Genomic DNA, 24,572 nt, shown 5'->3' on the forward strand with positions numbered 1-24,572 from the left:
TTACCTTCCGCCAATCCCGCGTTGTCTTGTGAAGGAGGGACACGGAGGGCACAGCGCGCGCCTCTCCTGTGTCCCTCCGGCGGCCGCGGCAGGTCTGTTAAATGAAGTGCCGGTTTGTGAGCCAGTCAGAGCTCATGAACGGGTACTTCCTTTAATAGACCCGCCGCTGCCGCCGGAGACGGAGGAGGTACACAGGAGATGCGCGCGCTGTGTCCTCCGTGTCCCTCCTTCCCACTGCACTGCACTGCCAGCACTGACTCGAGTATAAGCCGACGGGGCTTTATCAGCACAAAAAAAAGTGCTGAAAAAGTCGGCTTATACTCGAGTATATACGGTATATATATATATATATATATATATTTGCAAGCTAATTGGTTAAATTAGTGGGGAAGACTTTAGGTTCCCCTGTTGTAAAGTGCCCATGGCCCCCAAGCCTTAATTCAGCTCTGAGCAGAGAAGAAGGGGGATTGGGGTGCACATGCACAAGTTCGCATGCCAGCCATAATGTGCTTCTAGGGCAGGAATTCCCAACCTCAGTCTTCAAGGCACACAAAAAATGCAGGTTTAAGTGATATCCAGGCTTCAGCACAGATAGTTAAATCAACATAACTGAGGTACTAATTAAGTCACCTGTGCTCAAGCATGGGTTTCACTAAAACCTGCACTGTTAGTGTGCCTTGAGAACCGAGGTTGAGAATGCCTGTTCTAGGGGCTGCAGCCAATCTAGCCCCTAGAAATCAGTGTGCATGCACAAGTTTGTAGTGTTTTTTTCCTTCTTCTACTACACTGACTGCAGCTTTTGCGCATGAGCAAGCATGTTTTTTTTTTTCTTTATTCCCCTTTCCCTCATGGTGTTACAATGTGTCAGGAAGAGTGGTGGGAGGTGCGGCAGAGCAGCGGGAGGTGCTGGCAGTCCCACTCAAGATAGCAGATAGGAGCTACCACTGATTGTAACAGTCTATATATGGAAAAAAAAAATCTATATTTTTAGTACTGCATTGCAGGTCTCAGATTGGTGTTATTACACAATATTCCTTTTTAATAATAAATCAATTTTTCTTTAAATATATGCACTTGGACAAGGGGCTCACTTTGGAGGAGGAGACTCACATTGGAGGAGGAGTGACACGCTGACAGGAGGAGGAGTGACACACTGACGGAGATCCGGGGACCGGAAGCGGAAGTGAGCACGCACGTGCGGGAGGAGGCCTGGAGTCGGGAAGCGGCGCTGGGCTGCGTACAGCGGAGCGGGCAGCAAGAGGTTCGCTGCTGCTGCCGCTGCTGTGTGTGCTCCTGCTGCTCTGTATGTGCTGCCGCTGCTGTGTGTGTGGGAGTGAGAGTGAGTGAGTGAGTGAGTGAGTGCAAGATCCCTACCACTACCGGGCCGTTGCTGCTACCATAGCTAGTGAAGTGACTGAGTGAGCAAGTAAGTGTGTGAAAGAGGGAAGTGTGAGGGCTGCTTCTGCTGGGTGAGTGAGTGTGCGCTGCTGGGGTGAGAAAGCGTGCGAGTGCTTCTGCGGCTGCAGGGTGAGAGTGAGTGAGGGTGTGCTGCTAGTGGAGAGAAAGGGTGTGAGGGCTTCTGCTGCTGGGTGAGTGTGCGGTGCTGCAGTCACAGCCTGTGTGAGAGAGGACTGCGACCTGTGGACGAAGCAGGTGCCGGAAGCCGGGTGCACGGCAGCAAGCGAGAAGGAGGTGCAGAGCGTTGGAACAACTGCAAGGAGGAGTATCGGTGACGCAGGAGAGGACCAACTCAGATAAGTATTGATTATCTACTTTATTGTGTATGTGATTGAATTGGCTATTTCTGCTGTGTTGTGAATATAGATTCTCATCACAGCTAGGTCATAGTCAATATCGTATTGCATAGTTTTGTATTCTTTTGCATTGTTCTTCGGAAGGTAATAGGGAGTTACAGTTTTCAAACAAATGGGAGGGGCCATGATTGAGAATCTCACTCAGTGCGTCGTGCAAGATGTATGCACACCTGGAGCAGCCAACCCAGTGCGAATACATATGCACAAGATGCGTGCGAACGGTTGCCCTGGAAGCCCAGGTAACTGATCTAGAGCAAACCGTTACGCGACTGAGAGATATTCATAATCTCGAGCAAAGTTTAGATGGTGGAGAAGTTGCAGGGGGGACACCGGTAGACGAGGATAATCAGGTAGCCAGCTGGGTCACTGTTAGAAGGAAGAAAAAGAAGGGGAGGCACAACATCTCTGAACTTTCAAACCCGAACAAATTTGGACAATTGGACGATGATTCAGTGGATGATAACGAGAAAATGACAGAACCGGAGGAGACTGTTCCCTCTAGCAACTGGAGGAGTGGTCCCTCTGGCTCAGATGGGATGAAAGTTAGAGAGGCGCCCAGGCAGATGGTGGTGGTAGAGGACTCTATCATCAGGAAGGCAGACAGAGCAATCTGCTACCGGGATTGTGATCGCCCTATGGTCTGTTGTCTCCCGGGTGCTCAGGTACGGCACATCGCGGATGGAGTAGATAGGTTGTTGGGAGGGGCTGAGAACGACTCGGTGGTCTTGGTGCATGGTAGGTGGTAGGTGGGATGGCCTTAAGAAAGATTATAGGGACTTAGGCCAGAAACTAAAAGAAAGGACATCTAAGGTAATATTCTCAGAAATATTACCAGTGCCACGCACTAGCCCAGGGAGGCAGAGGGAGTTCAGGGAGGTAAATGTGTGGCTTAGAGACTAGTGTAGGAAGGAGAGGTTTGTGTTCCTGGAACACTGAGCAAACTTCTCAGTCAGACACCATCTTTTTTGTCGCGATGGATTGCACCTGAATGAGGAGGGGGCTGCGGTGCTGGGGGAAAGGATGGTTAGTAGTTGGAGGAGCTTTTAAACTAGGAGCCTGGGGTGAGGGTTTAGCTAGAAACTATGGGTCATGCAGTGAGACTAGTAGTGATGGTGGTAGTGAGCTAAATGGGGGCGGAGAAGGGGGGAGGGAAAGAGCAGCCGGCAAGGGTATTTACATGGGTTCTAAAAAGGGTATTAACAAATGTATTGCCAAAACATTAACAACAATTATGTGTCATCATTACAGCATATAGAAAATGATGTACGTAGCATAAGGGAAAATACTTATGTCAGGGCAGAGAGTTTAGACGGAAACATTGGGTTGATCAAAGAGAAGAGTAAGGTGGGCAATATTAAGTATGGTGGGGGTGGAGAGGGAGTGAGAAGGACAGTCAGTAAGAGTAACTCTAGGGACGCACCAGTAAACCATGATAGGATACCTTTAAAAAAACAAATGGACAAGGGAACCGCTAAACTAAAATGTATGCTTGCAAACGCAAGAAGCCTAGCAGGTAAAATGGGGGAATTGGAATTGTTAGCATCAAAGGCCAAGTATGATATTATAGGTATTACGGAAACATGGTGGGACGACTCTCACAACTGGGTTGCAAACTCGGAGGGGTATTCTCTTTTCAGGAGGGACAGGGCAAGCAAAAGAGGAGGAGGTGTATGTCTTTGTTAAACCATCTCTTAAACCATACTTAAAGGAGGTTATTTATGAGGGGACTGACGATAATGTGGAGTCACTATGGGTTGAAATCTCAAGTGGGGGTATCGACGCAAAAAAACTAGTCATAGGCACGTGCTACAAACAGCCGGATATTAGCATACATGAAGAAGGACAACTCTTGCAGCAAATCAAAAGGGCTGCGGGATTGGGGGACATCCTAGTGTTTGGGGATTTTAATTATTCTGATATAAATTGGAGTAACGATTCATGTGTTAAAGGGTCACTACTTGTCTCAATTAGTCGGGGACCCAACTAGGGGTAAAACTACTCTGGATCTAGTAATTACTAATAATGTGGACATTATATCAAACACGAAAGTTGGGGAGACTTTGGGTAACAGTAATCATTATATGATCACATTTGACATCAGGTTCAGGAAACATAGCTATAAGGGTTCAACCAAAACATTTAACTTTAGGAAGGCTGATTTCAGTATGCTGAGATGTGCATTAAATTACATTGAGTGGGAAGTTTTGTTTCATAACAAGAACACTTCAGAAATGTGGGATGTTTTAAAAGGGTTGCTAGATACAAATATTCACAAATTTATTCCCATGGGCAGTAAATGCAGGAGTACCAAACCCAAACCAATGTGGCTTAACAAGAAGGTCAAGGCAGAAATGGATAAAATGAAGCGTGCTTTCAAAGCATTTAAATCTAAGGGAAAGGGGGAGTCACTCCAGTACTACAAGGAATGCAACAAAAGAGCAAAATAGCAATAAGAGCAGCTGAAATTGAAAACAAAAAGCAAATCACTATAGAGAGTGAAACCAATCCTAAAAAGTTTTTTAAATACATAAACAGTAAAAGGTTAAAAAAAGAGAATATAGGTCCAATAAAAGATGAATTTGGAGTATTGATAAATGATGACGAAATAAAAGCGGAAATACTGAACACATTTTTTTCATCAGTTTCACCAGAGAAGAACTGATGGTGGGAGTAGTGCATAATGATAGTGACAGTAATGATTCATGGTTAAATACTTGTTTAAGTGAAGAAGTAGTCCAGGAGAGACTAAGCAAAATTAAGATTAATAAATCACCTGGCCCTAATAGACTTCATCCGAGGGTTCTTATGGAGCTTAGGTCACAACTAGCAACACCCCTATACTTGATTTTCAATAGTTCAATTAGATCAGGCATGGTACCAAAGGATTGGCATATAGCTAAGGTAGTGCCATTATTTAAAAAGGGATCCAAAAATCATTCAGGTAACTACAGACCGGTTAGTTTGACATCTATAGTGGGGAAAATATTGGAAGGAATTCTAAGGGATAGCATACAGGAGTATCTGCAGACCGCTAAGATTATTAGCAAGAACCAGCATGGGTTTGTGATGGACAAATCATGTCAAACAAACTTCGTTAGCTTCTATGAGGAAGTGAGCGACAATCTTGACCAGGGAAAAGCAGTGGATGTGGTATACTTAGATTTTGCAAAAGCCTTCGATACAGTGCCTCACGGGAGACTGATCATCAAATTAAAGAGCTTGGCCTAGGAAAAGTGTTTGTACATGGATAAGTAACTGGCTGGATAACAGGGTACAGCGAGTAGTGGTCAACGGGAAGTCCTCAAGCTGGACACCAGTAGTCAGCGGAATACCACAAGGATCCGTACTCGGGCCACTACTGTTCAACATATTTATCAATGACCTAGATATAGGCCTGGAAAGCACAGTGTCAATCTTTGCAGATAATACTAAACTGTGTAGGGTAATTAATTCGGAAATAGATGTGGAGTCTTTGCAGAATGACTTATCTAAACTTGAAATCTGGGTGTTTAAATGGAGAATGAGGTTCAGTATAGAAAAATGCAAGGTTATGCATTTCAGGACTAAAAACAAACGTGCACCCTACATATTAAATGAGGAAAGTCTAGGGGTAACAGTATTGGAAAAAGATTTGGGGGTACTCATTGATAATAGGCTTAATAACCGTATACAATGTCAAAGCGCAGTAAAGAAGGCAAGTAAGGTGCTACCGTGCATTGGCCCTCATTCCGAGTTGTTTGCTCGCTAGCTGCTTTTAGCAGCTGTGCAAATGCTAAGCTTACGCCCTCTGGGAGTGTATCTTAGCTTAGCAGAATTGCAAACGAAAGGATCGCAGCGCTGCTACAAAAAAAATTGTGCAGTTTCAGAGTAGCTGCAGACCTACTCCTACCTTGCGATCACTTCAGACTATTTAGTTCCTGTTTTGATGTCACAAACACGCCCTGCGTTCGGCCAGCCACTCCGCCATTTCCCCAGCCACTCCTGCGTTTTTATCTGGCATGCCTGCATTTTTACACACACTCCCCGAAAACGGTCAGTTACCACCCTGAAACACCCACTTCCTGTCAATCACTCAACGATCAGCAATGCGACTGAAAAGCATCGCTCGAGCTTGTGAAAACTGCATTGGCTTTTGTTAAAGTACGTCGTGCGGGCGCACCATACGCATGCGCAGAAGTGACAATTTTTAGCCTGATCGCTGCGCTGCGAACAACGGCAGCTAGCGATCAACTCGGAATGACCCCCATAAAACGGGGAATTAAGACAAGGGACAAGGATGTAATCCTGCCGCTGTACGTCCGCACCTGGAATATTGTGTTCAGTTTTGGGCACCACTGTATAAAAAAGACATCAGTGAACTCGAAAGGGTTCAAAGACGAGCTACTAAATTGATTAAAGGGCTAGAGGGAGTGGAATACGAGGAAAGGCTTATTAGGTTGAATATGTATACACTGGAAAAGAGGCGTCTAAGAGGAGACATTATTAATATCTTCAAATATGTAAAGTGGCATTACAAAGAGTTATCAGAGGAATTATTTATTAAAAGAACTCTGTTTAGGACACGTGGGCAATCGCTGAGGCTGGAGGAGAGAAAATTCTGTAAGCAACTGAGGAAAGGGTTCTTCACAGTCAGGGTAATAAGGATTTAGAATTCCCTGCCAGGGAAGGTGGTAATGGTGGACTCTGTAAATGCATTTAAAAAAAGAATTGGATACATTTCTGATTGAAAATTATATCCAAGGTTATAACATATAAAATACTGACGTTGATAATCCGGGTGTAACATGATTTATAGTTGTTAACTAGTCATAAAACATTACTTCAGCAGGTACATTATAATCAACTCAACTTAATACAGAATACAGGTTGAACACAATGGGCATTTTGCCTCTATTCAACCTCAATTACTATGTTACTATGTTACTATATATTAAAAAAGCATCAAGTGTCAATTTTGTGGTGGCACCTCAGTCATCAGTGTAAAAATATGTCTTAATGAATGGTTACAACTTGTTTGCTTAGCTACAGTATTCCACTTTAGTAATTCAGAAGGTCATTTGGAAAGTTTGCTTATCACTCTAATCAAAGCTCCATTTTCATCCTTCAGACGCTGGTTGTCAGATTTCAAGTCCGAGAGAACCTGAAAAAAAATAATGTGTGAGAATTAGTTAGGAATTACTAATTTTAATGATGTAGCAAAGATAAATAAAGCCTTTATACAGTATCTGTGTTTTATCATTTTCTATGCACTGTAGATGCTAAGTAATCTAGTGACTTACATATCTCAGATGGGAAGTAGTTTGTAAACAATATTGCGATCAACAGCCAAAATGTTGACAGCACTACAGTACGTAAATAAGACAATGCCAACATGGCTGTAATATTGTTTAAAGCAATTTAACCATATTGACAGTCTAACTTCAATCATGATGCTTTACTATCACGTTTTAAATTGTAATGCCTACATGGTTAAAATTCTTTAAATAACATTATAACTGTGTCTGTTCTCTGACAACATTGTGTCAACAGCATGAGTGTTTACCACGCGCATGTAGTCCAGATTTAGAGGGTTATTCAGAGATGAACGCAGATTGCTGTGTACGCAGCCAAATCTGCATTAATCTCTGCACATGCTGAGGACCGCCCAGCACAGGGCAAGGCCGCCCAGCATGAGTAATGACGTCTTCCAATGTGTAAACAATTAAATTGCACACGCATTGGAACTAAGGTTTACCCCTGGCAGCGCAGCCTGTCAGCGGACATTTTTTTTTTTCGCAGCGGCTTTGTGTGACGTCCTGCCCAGCCCCCGTTTTTCCGATACAGCAACAGTGGCCGTGCAGCCACTGTGCTACCACAGCGCATGTGCAGTTTTCCGCCAGCGACAAACTGTGCTGAATAGCGGCCTGGTCTAAATGACCCCCTTGGACACATATGAAACTTACTTGTCTACCTGCATCCACACTGTAATCCATCTGAGAGTTTGGACTTGGTACTACTATTATTTAAGTATTTAATATATACTTATTTTAGAGCATGTCCAGTGTTGTGAGCTTCTTATAGAACATAGAAACTGAAGCATATTATTTTCAGTTGGCTAGCTTAAATTCCAATGTTAAAGTTGCACTGCAAACAATGGGCTTGTGCAAAGTTGGACACAGGATAGAGAAAAAGATGCAAAATGTGTTTTTTCACATTGCACTATATTGTAGGCATCCTGATTGAGTAGTATTTAGCATATACAAATCCTTGCCTGAAGGGGACACTAACAGGACCAGGAAAGCATGTAGACGTGGCCGAAATACAGTAAAAGCATGCCCATGCAAAATGCAAACTGCGCTGAGTACCCAACAGTTGAATATACATCTCTTTGTAGATGTATCACTTATGGGTGGTTGTTCTGATGATGATTATCAACCTGGATCTTGCATTAGCTGTGCAAAATAAATAAATAATAATAATTATTTATTGCAGTCCACTGTTCTAGTAATGTATTGACTGAAATGAACCAATCCCAGTCTATCGTGCCGCAAAACATAAATAATAATAATAATAATACATTACTAAAATATATTGTTGCTAGCAGACATAGGGCTGTATTCCCATGACAACCACAGCACTTTATCGTGGCATGATGTCGTTTAAAAGTATTCGCTACTGAGTGCCTGAAAAAATCTCCTTGGATATACTATGGACACAGTGGGGTATTCAAATGTTTGAAAAGTCGGTAGGGTTGCTCTGTTTTTTCCTGTCTATTAGATAGGAAAAAACAGACACACAACTGACTTTTCAAACAATTGAATATCCCCCAATGGGTGGTGTTCAAATGATAAATCAAGCCCAATCTCCTTTCTAAAGTGATCCCCGTTATCACGCATATAGCACCCATGGTAATCAGGTTTAGCTGAGTAAAGGGTTATGGTGCCCTCGCTATCCCAGATGTAGCAAGCTGAAATGATTATACCACGCCAGTCAGCAGAAACAGAACGGGTGTTGAAGGGGTGAAAATAATTGAATACCGCCCATTCTCTCTATCGGAGCCAGTGCTGTAACTAGGCATTTTGGCGCTGTGTGCAAGAAACGGCATTGGAGCCCCCCCCCCATATGCAAGACAGGGGCAGTGCGCCCCCCCCCCATATGCAAGACAGGGGCAGTGCGCGCCGTAGGCACTCTATACATATATAGGGGCGTAGCTTCATGGGGAAGGGGCATGGCCACAAAATAATTCCAATTCATACTACGGTGCACAGTAGTCTCCATTATTCAAATTACACCGCACAGTAGTGCCACTACACCAGGTAGAGCCCCTTTTACACATTACGGCAGGCAGTCCCCCTTTTTACAAATTACGGCAGACAGCGTTCCCCTTTTTACACATTACGGCAGACAGCGTCCCCCTTTTTACACATTACGGCAGACAGCACCCCCTTTTTACACATTACGGCAGACAGTCCCCCTTTTTACAAATTACGGCAGACAGCGTTCCCCTTTTTACACATTACGGCAGACAGCGTCCCCCTTTTTACACATTGCGGCAGACAGCGTCCCCTTTTTACAAATTGTGGCAGACAGAATAGATAGAGAGAGAGAGAGATACTTACCATCTCCCCGCACTGGCAGTCAGGCTCCTCGGTGCTGGCAGATGATAAGAGCCTGGGCAGCAGCAGGGGAGAAGGAGGAGGAGGGAGGGGGACTGGAGCCGCAGCAGCGCTATGTAATTGCCGGTGGTGCCACTGCAGACGTCCCTTCTAATTCCGCTTTGGCTGCCCGGCGCCGCTGTGAATGCTGGGATGAGGGAAGCACATCTCAGAATTCACAGCAGCGCCGGGCAGCCAATGTGGAAGAGAGTAAACTGCTGCAGCGGCGCCACCACCAATTACATAGTGCTGCTGCGGCTCCAGTCCCCCTCCCTCCTCCTCCTTCTCCGCTGCCTCCGGTGCTGCTGCTCTCCTCCCCTGCCTCTGGACCGGCTTCTTCAGCCCGGCCCACACAGCAGAGACGGCTTGTAATGAATCAGTTTGACTCATTATAAGCCGCTGGCCTTTGCGCCCTCAGGACAACTGCGCTGTTTGCCAGGGACACCTGGCACACACGTAGTTACGGTGCTGATCGGAGCACCCCAATTGTTATATATTTTTATTGTGAGTGCGGACACTCTGGATGGTACCAGCACCTTCATCGACATCAACAACATCCTCAATCATGATCAGAAGTGGTCCTGCATCCAATTTCAGCATGACTGACTCCTCTCTTATCAGGGATTCATCAGAAGAATCCTTGAGTGCTACACCTATTGCTGCTGCTTCTGCTTCTGCGAGTGGCTCTTCATCCCAGAAAGGGACCATGAAGACTTCTTGTAGTAGTGTAACAAAACAATTGACTGTTAAACAATCCTTTTCAAGGGGGAGCAAGTGAGCAGTCACCCAGTTGCACATACGGATTACTGACACCATAACAGCTGTGCTGGTATTAGATGTGCAACCAGTGTCTACCATTAATGCAGTGGGTTATAGACCTGTGACCCTGTTACTAAATCCCATCTAGATTCCACAAATTCACAGTCTGTACAAGTACATTACAATACATTAAAATAATAATTAGAACATAAGGGTGGCTAGGAGGGCCAATTCCATCTTGCACCTCTTTTCTTTGCATTATGCACTGTTTGAAGCATTGCTGACTATCTTCTTGTGTAGACGACAACAGGGGCATATCTTGCCATTGGCCAGGATGGGGTGCCACCCGGCTGTGCTACCCGCAGCCAATGGATATAACCAAATAATAGTGACAGTGAGTCATGGAGGTGCAGGGTGGCATGCAGACATGTCTGTGAGAGCCTCATGTCCCAGACTCCTAGTCACCATTCCAGCTGGAGCTCTCAAAGTCCATATCCCAGCCAGCCAGGGGGGGAGGCACCGGCCGCAGACACCGCTCTTGAGAGATCTCTCTGTGTCAGCGGGCAGCGGGGCTGCTTTGCTGTTTAGCACTCGGACACAACAAAGGGTGAGTGTATGGAGCATGAAGTGCTGATGCGCGGGCAGTGGCAAAGATCACTGGGCAGGGGTGGGTGTGTGCTCAGCGTTGGAACAAGAAGATGTAAATGAGACTGTGTCCATTATTGGGGGAGAAGGGAGGGGGAGGGCAGCAGTGGTACCAGAGCACCAAGAGGGAGGGAAGATTTTGTGTAGGAGAGACATTTAGGAAGTGACCGCCCATCTTCTGGATAGCACAGTGATGAAAAGGCATATGAAGAGTATGGCATATTGAGGAGAAGGCATATGGGTGGGTGCAATATTGAGGAGAAGGCATATGGGTGGGTGCAATATTGAGGAGAAGGCATATGGGAGGATAGCATATTAAGGAGAAGTCATATGGGCAGTGCCATATTGAGGAAAAGGCATATGGTAGGCTGTTATATTAAGGTGTTTGGGAGACAATTGAGAAGGCGTATGGGGGATGGTCTATTGAGGACAAGGGGTATATGGGGTAGCTGGCCTATTGAGAAGAGTATATGGGGAAGCTGGCCTATTGAGAAGGGTATATGGGGGAGCTGGTCTATTGAGGAGAAGGGGTAAATGGGGGAGCTGGCCTATTTAGAAGGGTATATGGGGTGAGCTGGTCTATTGAGAATGGTATATGGGAGGAGCTGGTCTATTGAGGAGAAGGGGCAAATGGGGGAGCTGGCCTATTTAGAAGGGTATATGGGGTGAGCTGGCCTATTGAGAATGGTATATGGGAGGAGCTGGTCTATTGAGGAGAAGGGGTAAATGGGGGAGCTGGCCTATTTAGAAGGGTATATGGGGTGAGCTGGCCTATTGAGAATGGTATATGGGAGGAGCTGGTCTATTGAGGAGAAGGGGTAAATGGGGGAGCTGGCCTATTTAGAAGGGTATATGGGGTGAGCTGGCCTATTGAGAATGGTATATGGGAGGAGCTGGTCTATTGAGGAGAAGGGGTAAATGGGGGGGAGTTGTCTTATTGAGGAGGGTTATGGGGTGGAGAAGCTGACCTATTGAGAAGGGGTATATAGGGGGAGTCAGTATTTTGAGGAGAGGGCCTATTAGGAGAGCTGGCATATTGATATATATAGATGTTGACTGTCTACAGAATGACTTAAACAAACTTGAAGTCTGGGCAGTTAAGTGGCGTATGAGGTCTAATATAGAGAAATGTAAAGTTATGCTAAGTAGCAGAATTTGCAATCCTTTTGATCGCATGCTGGATGCCGCCCAGCATGTTAACCGCCATCACCCACCCTTGAGCACTCTGAAATTGCGGTCGCACCGCAATTTCAGCTTGATCGCTAAAAATCTGATAGCCTCTTGCTGGCACAGCCTTGCTGCGCCCGCAGTAGGCCCACTGCCATTTTTATGATTGCTGTGGCTGCGTGTGACATCATGCAGCCACCCCGATCACGCCCACGCCACGCCCCACCCCATTTGATTACAGCCGCCCCATTTTAAAGTCACGTCCCTGTAACGCTCCGTCTCTGCTTAGGAAACGGAGTGTTGCAGTAAATGTGGGCACACAGGCAGAACGGGCCCTGTGCATGCGCCCGCGGGGTGATCGTAAAAATTCTGTTGGATCGCTATTTGCGATGCAACCTGAATTAGCCCCAAAGAACAAATATGAAATTTACAAATTAAATGAGGAAATGGTAGGCGAATCGGTAATGTGCTCATTGACAACAGACTTAGTAACAGTGCCCAGTGTGAGTGTGCAGTAGCAAAGCCAAATAAGGTATATTAGCATGCATAAAACGGGGGATGGAGACAAGGGAAGAAAGTGTAATCCTGCCATTATATAAACCATTGGTACTGCTACATTTGGAATACTGTGTACAGTTCTGGGCACCACACTATAAAAAAGACGGTATCCGTTCACATGGTCGACAGTCATTAGGTCGACCACTATTGGTCGACATTGACATGGTCGACATGGACACATGGTCGACACATGAAAGGTCGACATATGAAAAGGTCGACATGAGTTTTTTAACTTTTTTTTCTTTTGGGGAACTTTTCCATACTTTACGATCCACATGGACTACGATTGGAACGGTAAAGTGTGCCGAGCGAAGCGGTAGCGGAGCGAAGGCACCATGCCCGAAGCATGGTGAGCGAAGCGAGCCATGCGAGGGGACGCGGTGCACTAATTGGGGTTCCCAGTCACTTTACGCAAAAAACGACACAAAAAAAAAGTTAAAAAACTCGTGTCGACCTTTTCATATGTCGACCTTTCATGTGTCGACCATGTGTCCATGTCGACCATGTCAATGTCGACCAATAGTGGTCGACCTAATGACTGTCGACCATAACATGGTCGACCATTCATACCGGAACCAAAAAAGACATATTGGAACTTGAAAAAGTTCAGAGACAAGCTACAAAATTGATTTATGGCATGGAGTTGTTGGACTGTAATGAAAGGCTAGTATCTAGGTTAGATATGTTTACATTACAAAAGAGATGACTAAGAGGATATAATATTAATATCTACAAATACATTAAGGGGCAATATAGAGAATTATCAGGCGATTTGTTTTTTGAGAGATATGTACACAGAACGCGGGGTCACCCCCTAAGTTTAGAGGAGAGGACTTTTCATACCCAGCGTAGGAATGATTTCTTCACAGTGAGGGCAGTAAAGATATGGAATTCTCTGCCGGTGAAGGTGATAATAGCTGAATAAATTGATGAGTTTTAGGAAGGGTTAGACACATTTTTAGCAGAAAAAGAAATCCAAGGATACAACCTTTAATAATGAGATTAAATATAGGTTGAACTCGATGTCCAAATTGTTTTTTTTTTCAACCTCAACTACCATGTTACTATGTATCATGCTTACCTACATTCTGGCTGCTCTCTGCGGGAGAGAGCAGCCAGGTCGGCTCAGAGGGCGGGCAGGGGAGGCTGTGACGTAGAGGAGGGGGTGGGCCGGAGGCGGAGCAAGGACGGGCGGGGTGGGGCAAGGGCGGGGTCACGATGACGCATCCTTTAAGCCCCGCCCGCTCTGTAATGCCGCGATCACCGGCATTACACTGCAGGGGGCGTGGCTATGATGACGCGATTCAGCAAGAATCGCGCCATCAACTGCACGGACCGCCCACTTTACACACTAAGTGGGCGGACAGGCAGGGGGACCCTGCGAATCGGGAGACTTGCCTGCTCTTCCGGCGGGCCGGGAGGGTCACCCGATTTTCGGGAGCCTCCCGGCCATTCCGGGAGTGTAGGCAAGTATGCTATGTATACTGTATATAGGGGAGAAGGGATATGGTGGGAAGCTATATGGGGCAGAAGAGATGAAGATGTCTGGCATTTGGAAGGCACATTCGGGGGTAGGGGGTTTACTGGCAATTTAGAGGGGAAGCAGAAATGGTGATGATGAGATGCAGGTAGTTTAGAGGAGAATGGATATCGGGTTAGCTGACATGCTAAAAAAAGGGATATGGGGGTGGTGTGTGTATGTGTGTGCTGGTGTTTAAAGTAGTGGCAAATTGAGAAGGGGTGTGTGATAAAGGAGAAGGAAAGGGGGTGGGTGGGCTGATGTGTTAGTGTCAAGGCACATTGCAGTTTTTAAAGGAGGGAACAGAATGGAAGGGGATGAATTGTGGGAAGGCAAGATAGAAGTAGGCCTGGATTTTGATGAAGGGCTATATAACCTTAGAATGGCTGATATCATGGGACAGTAGTTTGTGCTCAGCTACACATCAATTGTTCATACATACTATGACCCTCATTCTGAGTTGATCGCTTGCTAGCTACTTTTTGCAGCCGTGCAAGCGTATAGTCGCCGCGCACGGGGGAGTGTATTTTCACTTTGCAAGTGTGCGATCGCATGTGCAGCCGAGCGGGACGAAAAAGTGTTTTGCAGTTTCTGAGTAGCTCTTTACTTACTCACTTCATCCTATCCGTTGCTGGAATTGACATCAGACACCCGCCCTGCAAACGCCTGGACACGCCTGTGTTTTCCCTACCACTCCCAGAAAACGGTCAGTTGACACCCATAAACGCCCTCTTTCTGTCAATTTCCTTGCAAACGGCTATGCGAATGGAATCATCGCTAGAAGCATTGCACAGCAACAATGCTGTTTGTACTTGTATGACGCGCGCGCGCATTGCGGTGCATACGCATGCGCAGTAGTAACCTGATCGCTGCGCTGCTAAAATCGGCAGCCTGCGATCAACTCTGAATGACCCCTAGTATGTACGGATGGTCTAATGAATAGCATTAATACCTCACAGCACTGAGGTCATGGGTTTGATTCCCACCATGGCCCAATCTGTGTGGAGTTTGTATATTCTCCCTGTGTTTGCGTGAGTTTCCTCTGAGTACTTCTGTTTCATCCCACAATCCAAAAATATACTGGTAGGCTAACTGGCTTCCCCCAAAATAAAATAAACCCTAGTGTGTAAGTGTGTGCATGTAGATGTGTTTAGGGCAGACTAGTTGGGCCAAGCGGTTCTTATCTGAAGCAAAATTCTATGTTTCTATGTACCCGGTGTGGCCCGGTGACTGCACAGCAGACAGGAGCCACTGTTTCTGGTGCCAGTGTCACACTACAGTAATCATTAAGTACATAATAAACTACAGCTCCTGACAGCCCTTGCAGTAGCCCTTCTACTGAAGACATAATGTGTAAGGGGCACCACTGCTGTGTGGGCATAAGGGGTAATTCAGAGTTGATCGCAGCAGCAAATTTGTTAGTAGTTGGGCAAAACCATGTGCACTGCAGGTGTGGCAGATATAACATTTGCAGAGAGAGTTAGATTTGGGTGGGTTATTTTGTTTCTGTGCAGGGTAAATGCTGGCTGCTTTATTTTTACACTGAAATTTAGATTTCAGTTTGAACACAGCCTACCCAAATCTAACTCTCTGTGCACATGTTACATCTAACCCCCCCTGCAGTGCACATGGTTTTGCCCAACTGCTAACAAATCTGCTGCTGCGATCAACTCTGAATTAGGCCCATAATGTGTAAGGGCCACTACTACTGTGGGCATAATGCTAAGGGGGCATTACTGTGTGGCATAATGTGTATAAGGGGTACTAATGTGTGGCGTAACGTGAATAAGGGATAATATTGTCTGGTGTAATGTGAATAAATAGGATTTTGATTACCTACCATAAATCTTTTTCTCGTAGCCCGTAGCGGATACTGGGAATCCATTTAGTACCATGGGGTATAGATGGGTCTACTAGGAGCCATGGGCACTTTAAGAAATTGATAGTGTGCGCTGGCTCCTCCCTCTATGCCCCACCTACCAGACTCAGTCTAGGAAACTGTGCCCGAGGAGACGGACATATTTTGAAAGAAGGATAGATAAGGAAAGTGGTGAGATTATGAACCAGCACACACAGAACAAGAGGAAAGCCATGCTAACCAAACTTGAAACAGGAACAGCAACAGCTGAGCAAACGTTAATACGTAACCAATTAACATTGTATAAAGAACGAAGCACCGGGCGGGCGCCCAGTATCCTCTTTGCACTACGAGAAAATGATTTACCATTAGGTAATTAAAATCCTATTTTCTCTTACGTCCTAGGGGATACTGGGAATCCATTTAGTACTATGGGGAAGTACCTAAGCTCCCAAACCGGGTGGAAGAGTGCAGAGGTTCCTGCAGAACAGATTGAGCAAACTGAAGGTCCTCAGAGGCCAAAGTATCGAACTTGTAAAACTTTGCAAACGAGTTTGAACCTGACCAAGTAGCTGCTCGGCAGAGCAGTAAAGCCGAGACACCCCGGGCAGTCGCCAAAGAACAACCCACCGACCTAGTAGAGTGGCCCTGTACAGATTTTGGAACCGGCAAGCCTGCTATGGAATAAGCATGCTGGATAGTGAGCCTGATCCAGCGTGCAATAGACTGCTTTAAAGCAGGACACCCAATTTTATTGGGATCATAGAGAACGAACAGCACGTCCGATTTCCTATGATGAGCTGTCCTCTTTACATACACTTTCAAAGCCCTCACAACATCCAAGGACTTTGAAGTAGCAGAGGTGCCCGTAACAACCGGAACCACAATAGGTTGGTTTATGTGAAATGTGGATACCACCTTAGGAAGAAATTGCTCATGAGTTCTGAGTTCAGCTCTGTCCTCATGGAAAATTAGGTATTGGCTCTTGGCACACGGAGCCCTAGCTCTGACACACGTCTGGCTGAAGTCAAGGCCAACAGTGTGATGGTCTTCCACATAAGGTACTTTACGTCAACCTCCTGTTATGGTTCAAACCAGTACGATTGGAGGAACTGCAACACCAAATCGAGATCCTAAGGTTCCCGTGGGAGGCACAAAGGGAGGTTGGATGTGCAAAACACCTTTCAAGAACTTCTGGACCTCAGGAGGAGAAGCCAATTGTTTCTGAAAGAAAATAGACAAGGCCGAAATCTGGACTTTTATGGAGCCTAGAAGTAGGCCCGCATCCACACCCGGCAGCAGAAAAAGCAGGAAACGTCCCAGATGGAATTCTACCACAGAATATTGTCTGCTCTCACACCAAGAGACATATTTCTTACAGATACAGTGGTAATGTTTAGACGTTACCCACTTCCTGGCTTGGATCATAGTCAGGATAACCTTGTCAGGAATCCCTCTCCTGGCTAGAATCAGCCGTTAAACTTCCATGCCGTTAAATGTAGCCACAGTAAGTCTTGATAGATGAACAGGCCCTGTTGCAGAAGATCCTCGCGAAGAGGTAGAGGCCACGGATCTTTGAGCAGCAACTCGAGTAGATCCGTATACCAGGCCCTTTGTGGCCAGTCCAGAACAACGAGAATTGCTTGAACCTTTTAGCTTTTTATTCATTTTAGAATTCTTGGAATCAGAGGAAGTGGAGGAAACACGTACACCAGCTGGTAGACCCACAGAGATGTCAGAGCGTCTACCGCCACTGCTTGTGGGTCTCTCGACCTCGAACAATACCACTTGAGCTTCTTGTTGAGTCAAGAGGCCATCATGTTGATTTGTGGATATCCCCACCGATGTGTCAACCACTGTAACACCTCCTGATGGCCCCACTCCCCCAGGTGCAGGTCGTGTCTGCTGAGGAAGTCTGATTTCCAGTTGTCTACTCCTGGAATGAAGACTGCAGACAATGCCATGGCGTGTTTTTCTGCCCAGAGGAGAATTCGTGACACCTCTGACATTGCGGCTCTGCTTTTCGTTCCACCCTGTTGGTTTATGTACGTCACTGCCGTCACATTGTCCGACTGGACCTGAATGGCCTGATTCTGAAGAAGAGATGAAGAAGCGTTGTATTTAGCCCTGAGTTCCAGGATGTTTATTGGAAGGATGACTTCCTGACTTGACCATCTTCCCTGAAACTGCACCCCATGGGTGACTGCTCCCCAACCTCTGAGGCTTGCATCTGTGGTTAGCAGAATCCAATTCTGAGTCCTGAACCTCTGACCCTCGACTAGGTGAGAAGTCTGTAGCCACCACAGAAGGGAGATCCTGGCTTTTGGTGACAGACAGATCCTCTGATGAATGTGAAGATGCGATCTGGACCATTTGTCCAACAGATCTAGCTGGAAGGGCCTTGCATGAAACCTTCCATACTAAAGAGCCTCGTAAGAGGCCACCATTTTCCCCAGAAGGCGAATGCATAGATGTACCGAGATCCGGGTTGGCTTCAGGACAACATGAACCATTGACTGGATTACCATTGCCTTTTCCAAGGGAAGGAACACTTTCTGAGACTCTGTGTCCAGTATCATTCCCAGGAAAGGAAGCCTCTGTGTTGGTTCTAGGTGAGATTTTGGTAGGTTCAGAATCCACCTGTGATCCAGGAGTAGTCTGATTGAGAGGCCAATGCTGTCCAACAACCGCTCCCTGGATGGTGCCTTTATCAGAAGATCGCCCAGGTATGGAATTATGTTCACTCCCTGTTTGTGGAGTAGAAACATCATCTCTACCATCATTTTGGTGAACATCCTCGATGCCGTGGAGAGACCAAATGGCAGGGCCTGGAACTGGTAGTGACAGTCCTGCACTGCAACTGTAGATATGCCTGATGAGACGGCCAGATTGAAATGTGAAGGTACGCATCCTTGATATCCAGAGACACTAGGAATTCCCCCTCCTCCAGACCTGAGATCATCGCTCTCAGAGACTCCATCTTGAATTTGAACACTCGTAAGTAGGGTTCAGCGACTTGAGGTTCAGAATCGGTCTTACCGAACCAACCGGTTTCGGTACTACAAACAAGTTGGAATAATACCCCTGACCTGAGTCTGTACCAGTTTTTGAATGGCGTCCTGTAAAGTTATACTTCTTTTGAAACTGGTAAGCCTGATTTGAAGAATCTGCGAGGTGGGTGCTCCTGGAACTCCAGTCTGTAGCCCTGGGAAATAAGATCTATGACCCAGGGATCCTGGCATGAACTTGTCCAGATGTGACTGAAGAATTTTAGTCAGGCTCCCACCTGCCAGTCTTCCAGGCATCACGGTCCACCGTCATGCTGAAGGTTTTGAGTAAGCAGAGCTTGAGCCCTGTTCCTGTGAACCGGCCGTTGCTGGTTTGCATGGTTTACCTCTAGCGCCTCTGGTGGCTGTAGAAGAACCTCTGGGGTTGCCCCTAAACTTGGTAGTCCGAAAGCACTGTAAATTTGAACCTGAGTTGGCCTTCCTAGCTGGGGGAGCTGCAGAAGGAAGGTATGTGGACTTACCTGCAGTTGCTTTGGAGATCCATTTGTCTAGTTCATCTCCAAACAAGGCCTCACCTGTGAAAGGGAGGCCTCCAACGCCTTTACTGGAGTTCACAGCCGCAGTCCACTGATGTAGCCATAGACCCCTGCATGCAGACACTGCCATAGCTGTAGTGCATGCATTAAGCAAGCCTATTTCATTTATGGCTTCCACCATAAAACAAGATAACCTCCTCCTGAGGCAAGCTATCTAACTCTTTAATCAGGTTACCCGACCATTTGGCAGTGGCTTTTGTAATCCACCCACATGCTATAGTGGATCTCTGGGCCACCCTTGCAGCTGTATACAAGGATTTGAGCGTAGTCTCAATTTTACGATCAGCCGCGTCTTTTAGGCAGGCTACACCCAGGACAGGCAATACAACTTTTCGTGAAAGCCTGGATACTGCTGCATCCACTATCGGTGGATTTTCCCATTTTTTTCTATCCTCCGGAGGAAAAGGAAAAGATGAGATTAATCTTTTAGGGATCTGAAATTTCCTATCAGGATTAACCCACGGTTCTTCAAACAGGGTATTTAGTTCCTTTGACACAGGAAAAGTGGCTGAGAATTTCTTTTTTATATTAAAATAAGATTCCTCACTCTCCTCTGTCACCTTATTAGGGATATTTAGAACTTCTCTGATAGCTTCTATGATAACCTCTATTCCCTGTGACAGAGTACCCTCCCCCACTTCTGAGTCCACCTCACCTTCCTCCATTTCTGACCCCTCATCATCCAAGTCAGACTGCAGGATATGGGCCAAAGTGCGTTTTTGCGGACAAATGGCAGGGGACTGAGACGCTGGTTTCGGTACTGAGTCTCTTTTCATAAATTCAGTTATAGATTGTCTTAAGTATTGCGTCTCTTTCTCATTCTGAGATAACTTAGTAGAGATTGTGGTAATCATTCCTCTAATGGAGTCCAGCCATGCTGGTTCTGCCCCACTGGCCTGGGAAGGGACACTACATTGAGTACACACTAGTGAACCCCCTGGCGAGGAGGAACACTGTGCCTTACATGAAACACACTCTTTGCTTGACATGCTGTAATAGTGACAGCACACATACACAAGAAATTGTTAAATGTACAATTAACCCACAAAGAGCCCTTCCTGGGAGACACAGAGGGAGCATGGAACCAGCACACGGCGCCCTTAACGCTAATGCCAAGCTTAGCCAGGTCGCAGACTAAGTACCTAGATTAGGGACTTAGTACACTAATAATCGCTCCCCACCTGCTATGACCCCCTGGTACCGCTGAGGTAATCTGGGGTCTCTCCAGAGGAGCTGCGCATCCCTGTCAGTCAGCATCTGTGTCAGCTGCAGAGGGAAAATGGTGCTGGTGAGCTGCTGGATCCGCTCATAGTAAAGCCCTGCCCTTTCAATGGTGCGCAGTCTTCCCGCTCTTTTTTATACTGGATGTATGTGTCTAAGTGCATAAAATGAAGACATACATTTTTTATGGCTATGTTGCCAGTCTGGGTACTGTTTCCGCTGGTCAGCGTCCGTGTCCTTACACAGCAGGAGATGCAGTCCGCCCTGTTTAGAAGCCGTGCATCTCCATACCCTCATGCCGCCATAATGGTCGGTGACCCGCTAACCGGGACACCGGCTTAGTACTCACCACTCTACTTTCTTCTGGCTCTGTTAGGGGTGGCGGTGTGCTGTGGGAATGTACGCTCGCCGTGGTGGGGCTTGCGAATAGTTCCCTCAGGAGCTAGTGTCCTGTCAGCGGGGAACGGGACCGTTAACCCTGAGAGAGGTTGGGCCGTTACCCCCTCTAAGTCCCGCGAAGCAGGCAGGCTGGTGCCATCCAGCCCTACCTGAAAACAACAAACTCAGAAAATAAATGCAGAAAACTCTTAAGGAGCTTACAGAGACGTGACCATCTCCTCTGGGCACATTTTCTAAACTGAGTCTGGTAGGAGGGGCATAGAGGGAGGAGCCAGCACACACTATCAATTTCTTAAAGTGCCCATGGCTCTTAATGGGCCCCTCTATACCCCATGGTGCTAAATGTATTTCCAGTATCCTCTAGGACGTAAGAGAAAAGGGACCACTGTGTTGTGTAATGTGAATAAAGGACTCTACTATGCGGTGTAATGTGAGTAAGGGGCACTACTGTGTGGTGTCATTTTAATTCAGGATACCAGTGTGTGGCCACAGTTCTTTTCCACAAACAATGACCCTTTTTTGGCACAAATACATTCCCTACTTCAAATATGCGCTTGGACCCATAGATACATCCCTGGACGACAAACATTTTCATTGTTTATTAAGCTGCTACCCTGTCTGCCACTGCAGTGCCCACTCTGTTTTCACATTGGAAGTTTAAGTGCCACATGTTTGTGTCGCCCACTGCTATGGCTTAGCTTAGTTATCCAGCTACATCGGTGCAACCTTTTAGCCTAAACTGTTTGAAAACAATATTGTGAGATGTGAAGTGATCAACATTGACTGGAAATGAGTAGAAATTAATGTTATTGAGGTTAATAATACTGTAGGAACAAAAACAGGGCAAAATTCTGTTTTTATGATTTTTGTAAAAAAATACTGACCAAAAATCAAAATATGCAAGGGCGGTTTTGGCAAACCGAAATACAGATCCAAAACATGAAACATGAAATAATTTCCCATGTACCTGATTGTTAGGAAATTAAAAGATATTGTAGGCATGATATTTGGACATTGGTTATTTCATGCTCCATAATACCACCAGTGATGTATATGATGCCATGCTAAGACCTCTTTAATCATTGTACTTAAAGTAACTGTACTTATATTTTCTGTATATGTATTTCTTCATGATGTTAAATATTTGATAATGCTTTGTGTTGCATTTCAATGGGCATAAATTACTATTATTATTTTTTTTGAAAGTGCAAAACCAGAGTGTACCTAATCATGTCCTATAATAGGAGCAAAATATACTGTTTATAACAGGTATATATTAAAGCACGTAATTGGTAGTTTGCATTAGCCACATTTGTCTTACTAGCCTTTGCCTACATGAGAACACCCCTTCCCACCACCATTCCCCTCTCCAGTTATAAAATGATATACATGCAACACGCGTGCCGATCTTTATAGGTGTATATGCGTATATTCACTTTCTGAGCATGTGCAGTGTGAAATAATGCAATTTGAAATCTTTTCAAACATGATTTAATCTTTAAACTTTAACAAGGAATAATTGTAAACTTTGAACTTCTAACTCTCTCAAACATAGGGCCTAATTCAGACCTGATCAAAGATGACATGCCCAGCACAGGGCAAGTCCGCCCCGCATTCCGGATCCTGCCCCCCCTTCGCAGACGTGTGAAAGCATTGCACATCGGCGATGCTTTCGCACCTGCCATGTAGCTATTTGTATACGCAGCCTAGCTGCGTAGACAAGCAGCTACCCACCATGTTTAGGGTTGCAGTGGCTGCGCGTTACGTCACGCAGCCGCCACGGCTGCCCTGCAATCGGTCCGGACACGCCTGCATTGTCCAGGCCACACCCTGAAAATGCTGCTGCATTGCCGCGACACACCCTGCGACCGCCTCTGCCTGTCATCATCTCACTGTGTGTGCACTTTAGTGCGACTGCTGTGCGTGCCCACGCAGCACAGGGCTTCAGCCTGCATAAGCTGCCGCTGCAGTGACCAGGTCTGAATTAGGCCCATAGTGTACTCTGCTTTATTTACCAATTTAGGGGGGAATTCAATTGCCGGCGAAACCTTCGCCTGACTACAGCCCCACTTTACAGCAGTGGGGCCCCTATTGGGTAGCGAGCACTTTTGAGTGAATTGGTTGTTCGGTCGGCTGAGCAAAGGGTGCAAGATGGGGTGTCGGAGCCTGCATTTAAACGCTGGAGCAAGGCTTCTCACCCTTCCCATGAAATTGAATTCCCCCTGTTAGATATTGGAATCTGGCTATGTCAGATTCCGCACTTACACGGACACAACACCCCCCATAGTCTTTAGTCTTTCAGTGATGCACAGACAAAGGCCGGGATGTAATAAGAATGGGGAATACATTAGGCATATGTACTGAGCCTGTTAATTGCTCTTCCCAGCCAGATATCTTGGGTTTTGTCTGACTTAGAGGGTATAATACAAAAGCTGGGACTCTCCCCTTTCAGTGGACACTGGCAGCTTGTCTCTACTATGCCCAGAAACAACGATATCAGTCTTCCAGCAGTTGGTCCCTGCACCAGCTACACATGCCTGGTATGCAGTTTTTTATATTCGTTGGTGGATTGCTCTGGCTCCTGAATTCTGATACCCAAGTCCCCAGTACCTCCTGAAAGGTGGGACTCTCTAGTATTTCATCCTTTTGAAAGCTAAGACATCTATTTCAAGGAACTGGGGATATCTGCAGTCAAGCAAGCTGCCCTCCCACTGGAAATTGATGAATATTAAGCCCACTCCACTATCCACCCCTCCCCTGCGTATTAAAAACCCCCTACCACCATGGAAGTCATGTACCGGGGCCCCTTCATTCAGCCCAATGCCCCTTCTACAGTTTCGTGTTCTCCCTCCTTCCCTATCTGCCACCATCTGTGCAGTAAAAGAGTAATTACCAGATATTACTGCTCCAGGTCCTACATGCTGAGCGAAAGATAGAACACCCCTACCGCCCGCAGGACATCAAAGCTGCCACTGATAGCACCTCCCACCCCTACCACTGCAGGATGGGTAGGGGCCCCAGTGCACTGCTTTTAAGATGGCCCTGGTGCAGCCGTCTTCATCCCCTCCCAGTCTCAGGAGGTGACATCTGTAGCCAGTCCCGGGCTCCTCCTCCTCCTCCCTAGTGCTGGAAGGACAGCTGGCTGTGTTGCTGGGGAGGAGGAGGTCGGGATCCATATCGTTCAGTGTGTAGGCACCAATGATGAACGATGCGTGGCCCCGCGCTCGTTCAACGTTGGTGCTGGGTCGTTATGCATGCAGGCTTATATGGACATATTGGCATGCAGTGCTATGGAGCCGGGTGACGGGGGGAGTGAAGAAACTTCACTTCCCCGTCACCGAGTCGCCCGTTGGCCCTATCTGCCGTTGGGCAGCTCGGCGGTGGATCGCCGAGT

General features: G+C 46.3%; 1 protein-coding gene across 2 annotated transcripts in view; it reads right to left on the minus strand.

Annotated features, from left to right (window-relative positions):
• Positions 1-226: 226 nt before the first annotated feature.
• Positions 227-24,572, minus strand: part of LOC135042067 (protein phosphatase 1 regulatory subunit 12B-like) — a 202,207-nt gene continuing 177,861 nt past the window's right edge. For both annotated transcript variants that reach the window (XM_063954986.1, XM_063954985.1), the window contains one exon: positions 227-6,954. In XM_063954986.1, coding sequence (XP_063811056.1) covers positions 6,868-6,954 — 87 coding nt within the window. In that variant the 3' untranslated portion in view covers positions 227-6,867. The remainder of the gene's footprint in view (positions 6,955-24,572) is intronic.

Source organism: Pseudophryne corroboree, chromosome 2 (genome assembly GCF_028390025.1).
Source record: "Pseudophryne corroboree isolate aPseCor3 chromosome 2, aPseCor3.hap2, whole genome shotgun sequence".
Lineage (NCBI taxonomy): Eukaryota > Metazoa > Chordata > Amphibia > Anura > Myobatrachidae > Pseudophryne > Pseudophryne corroboree.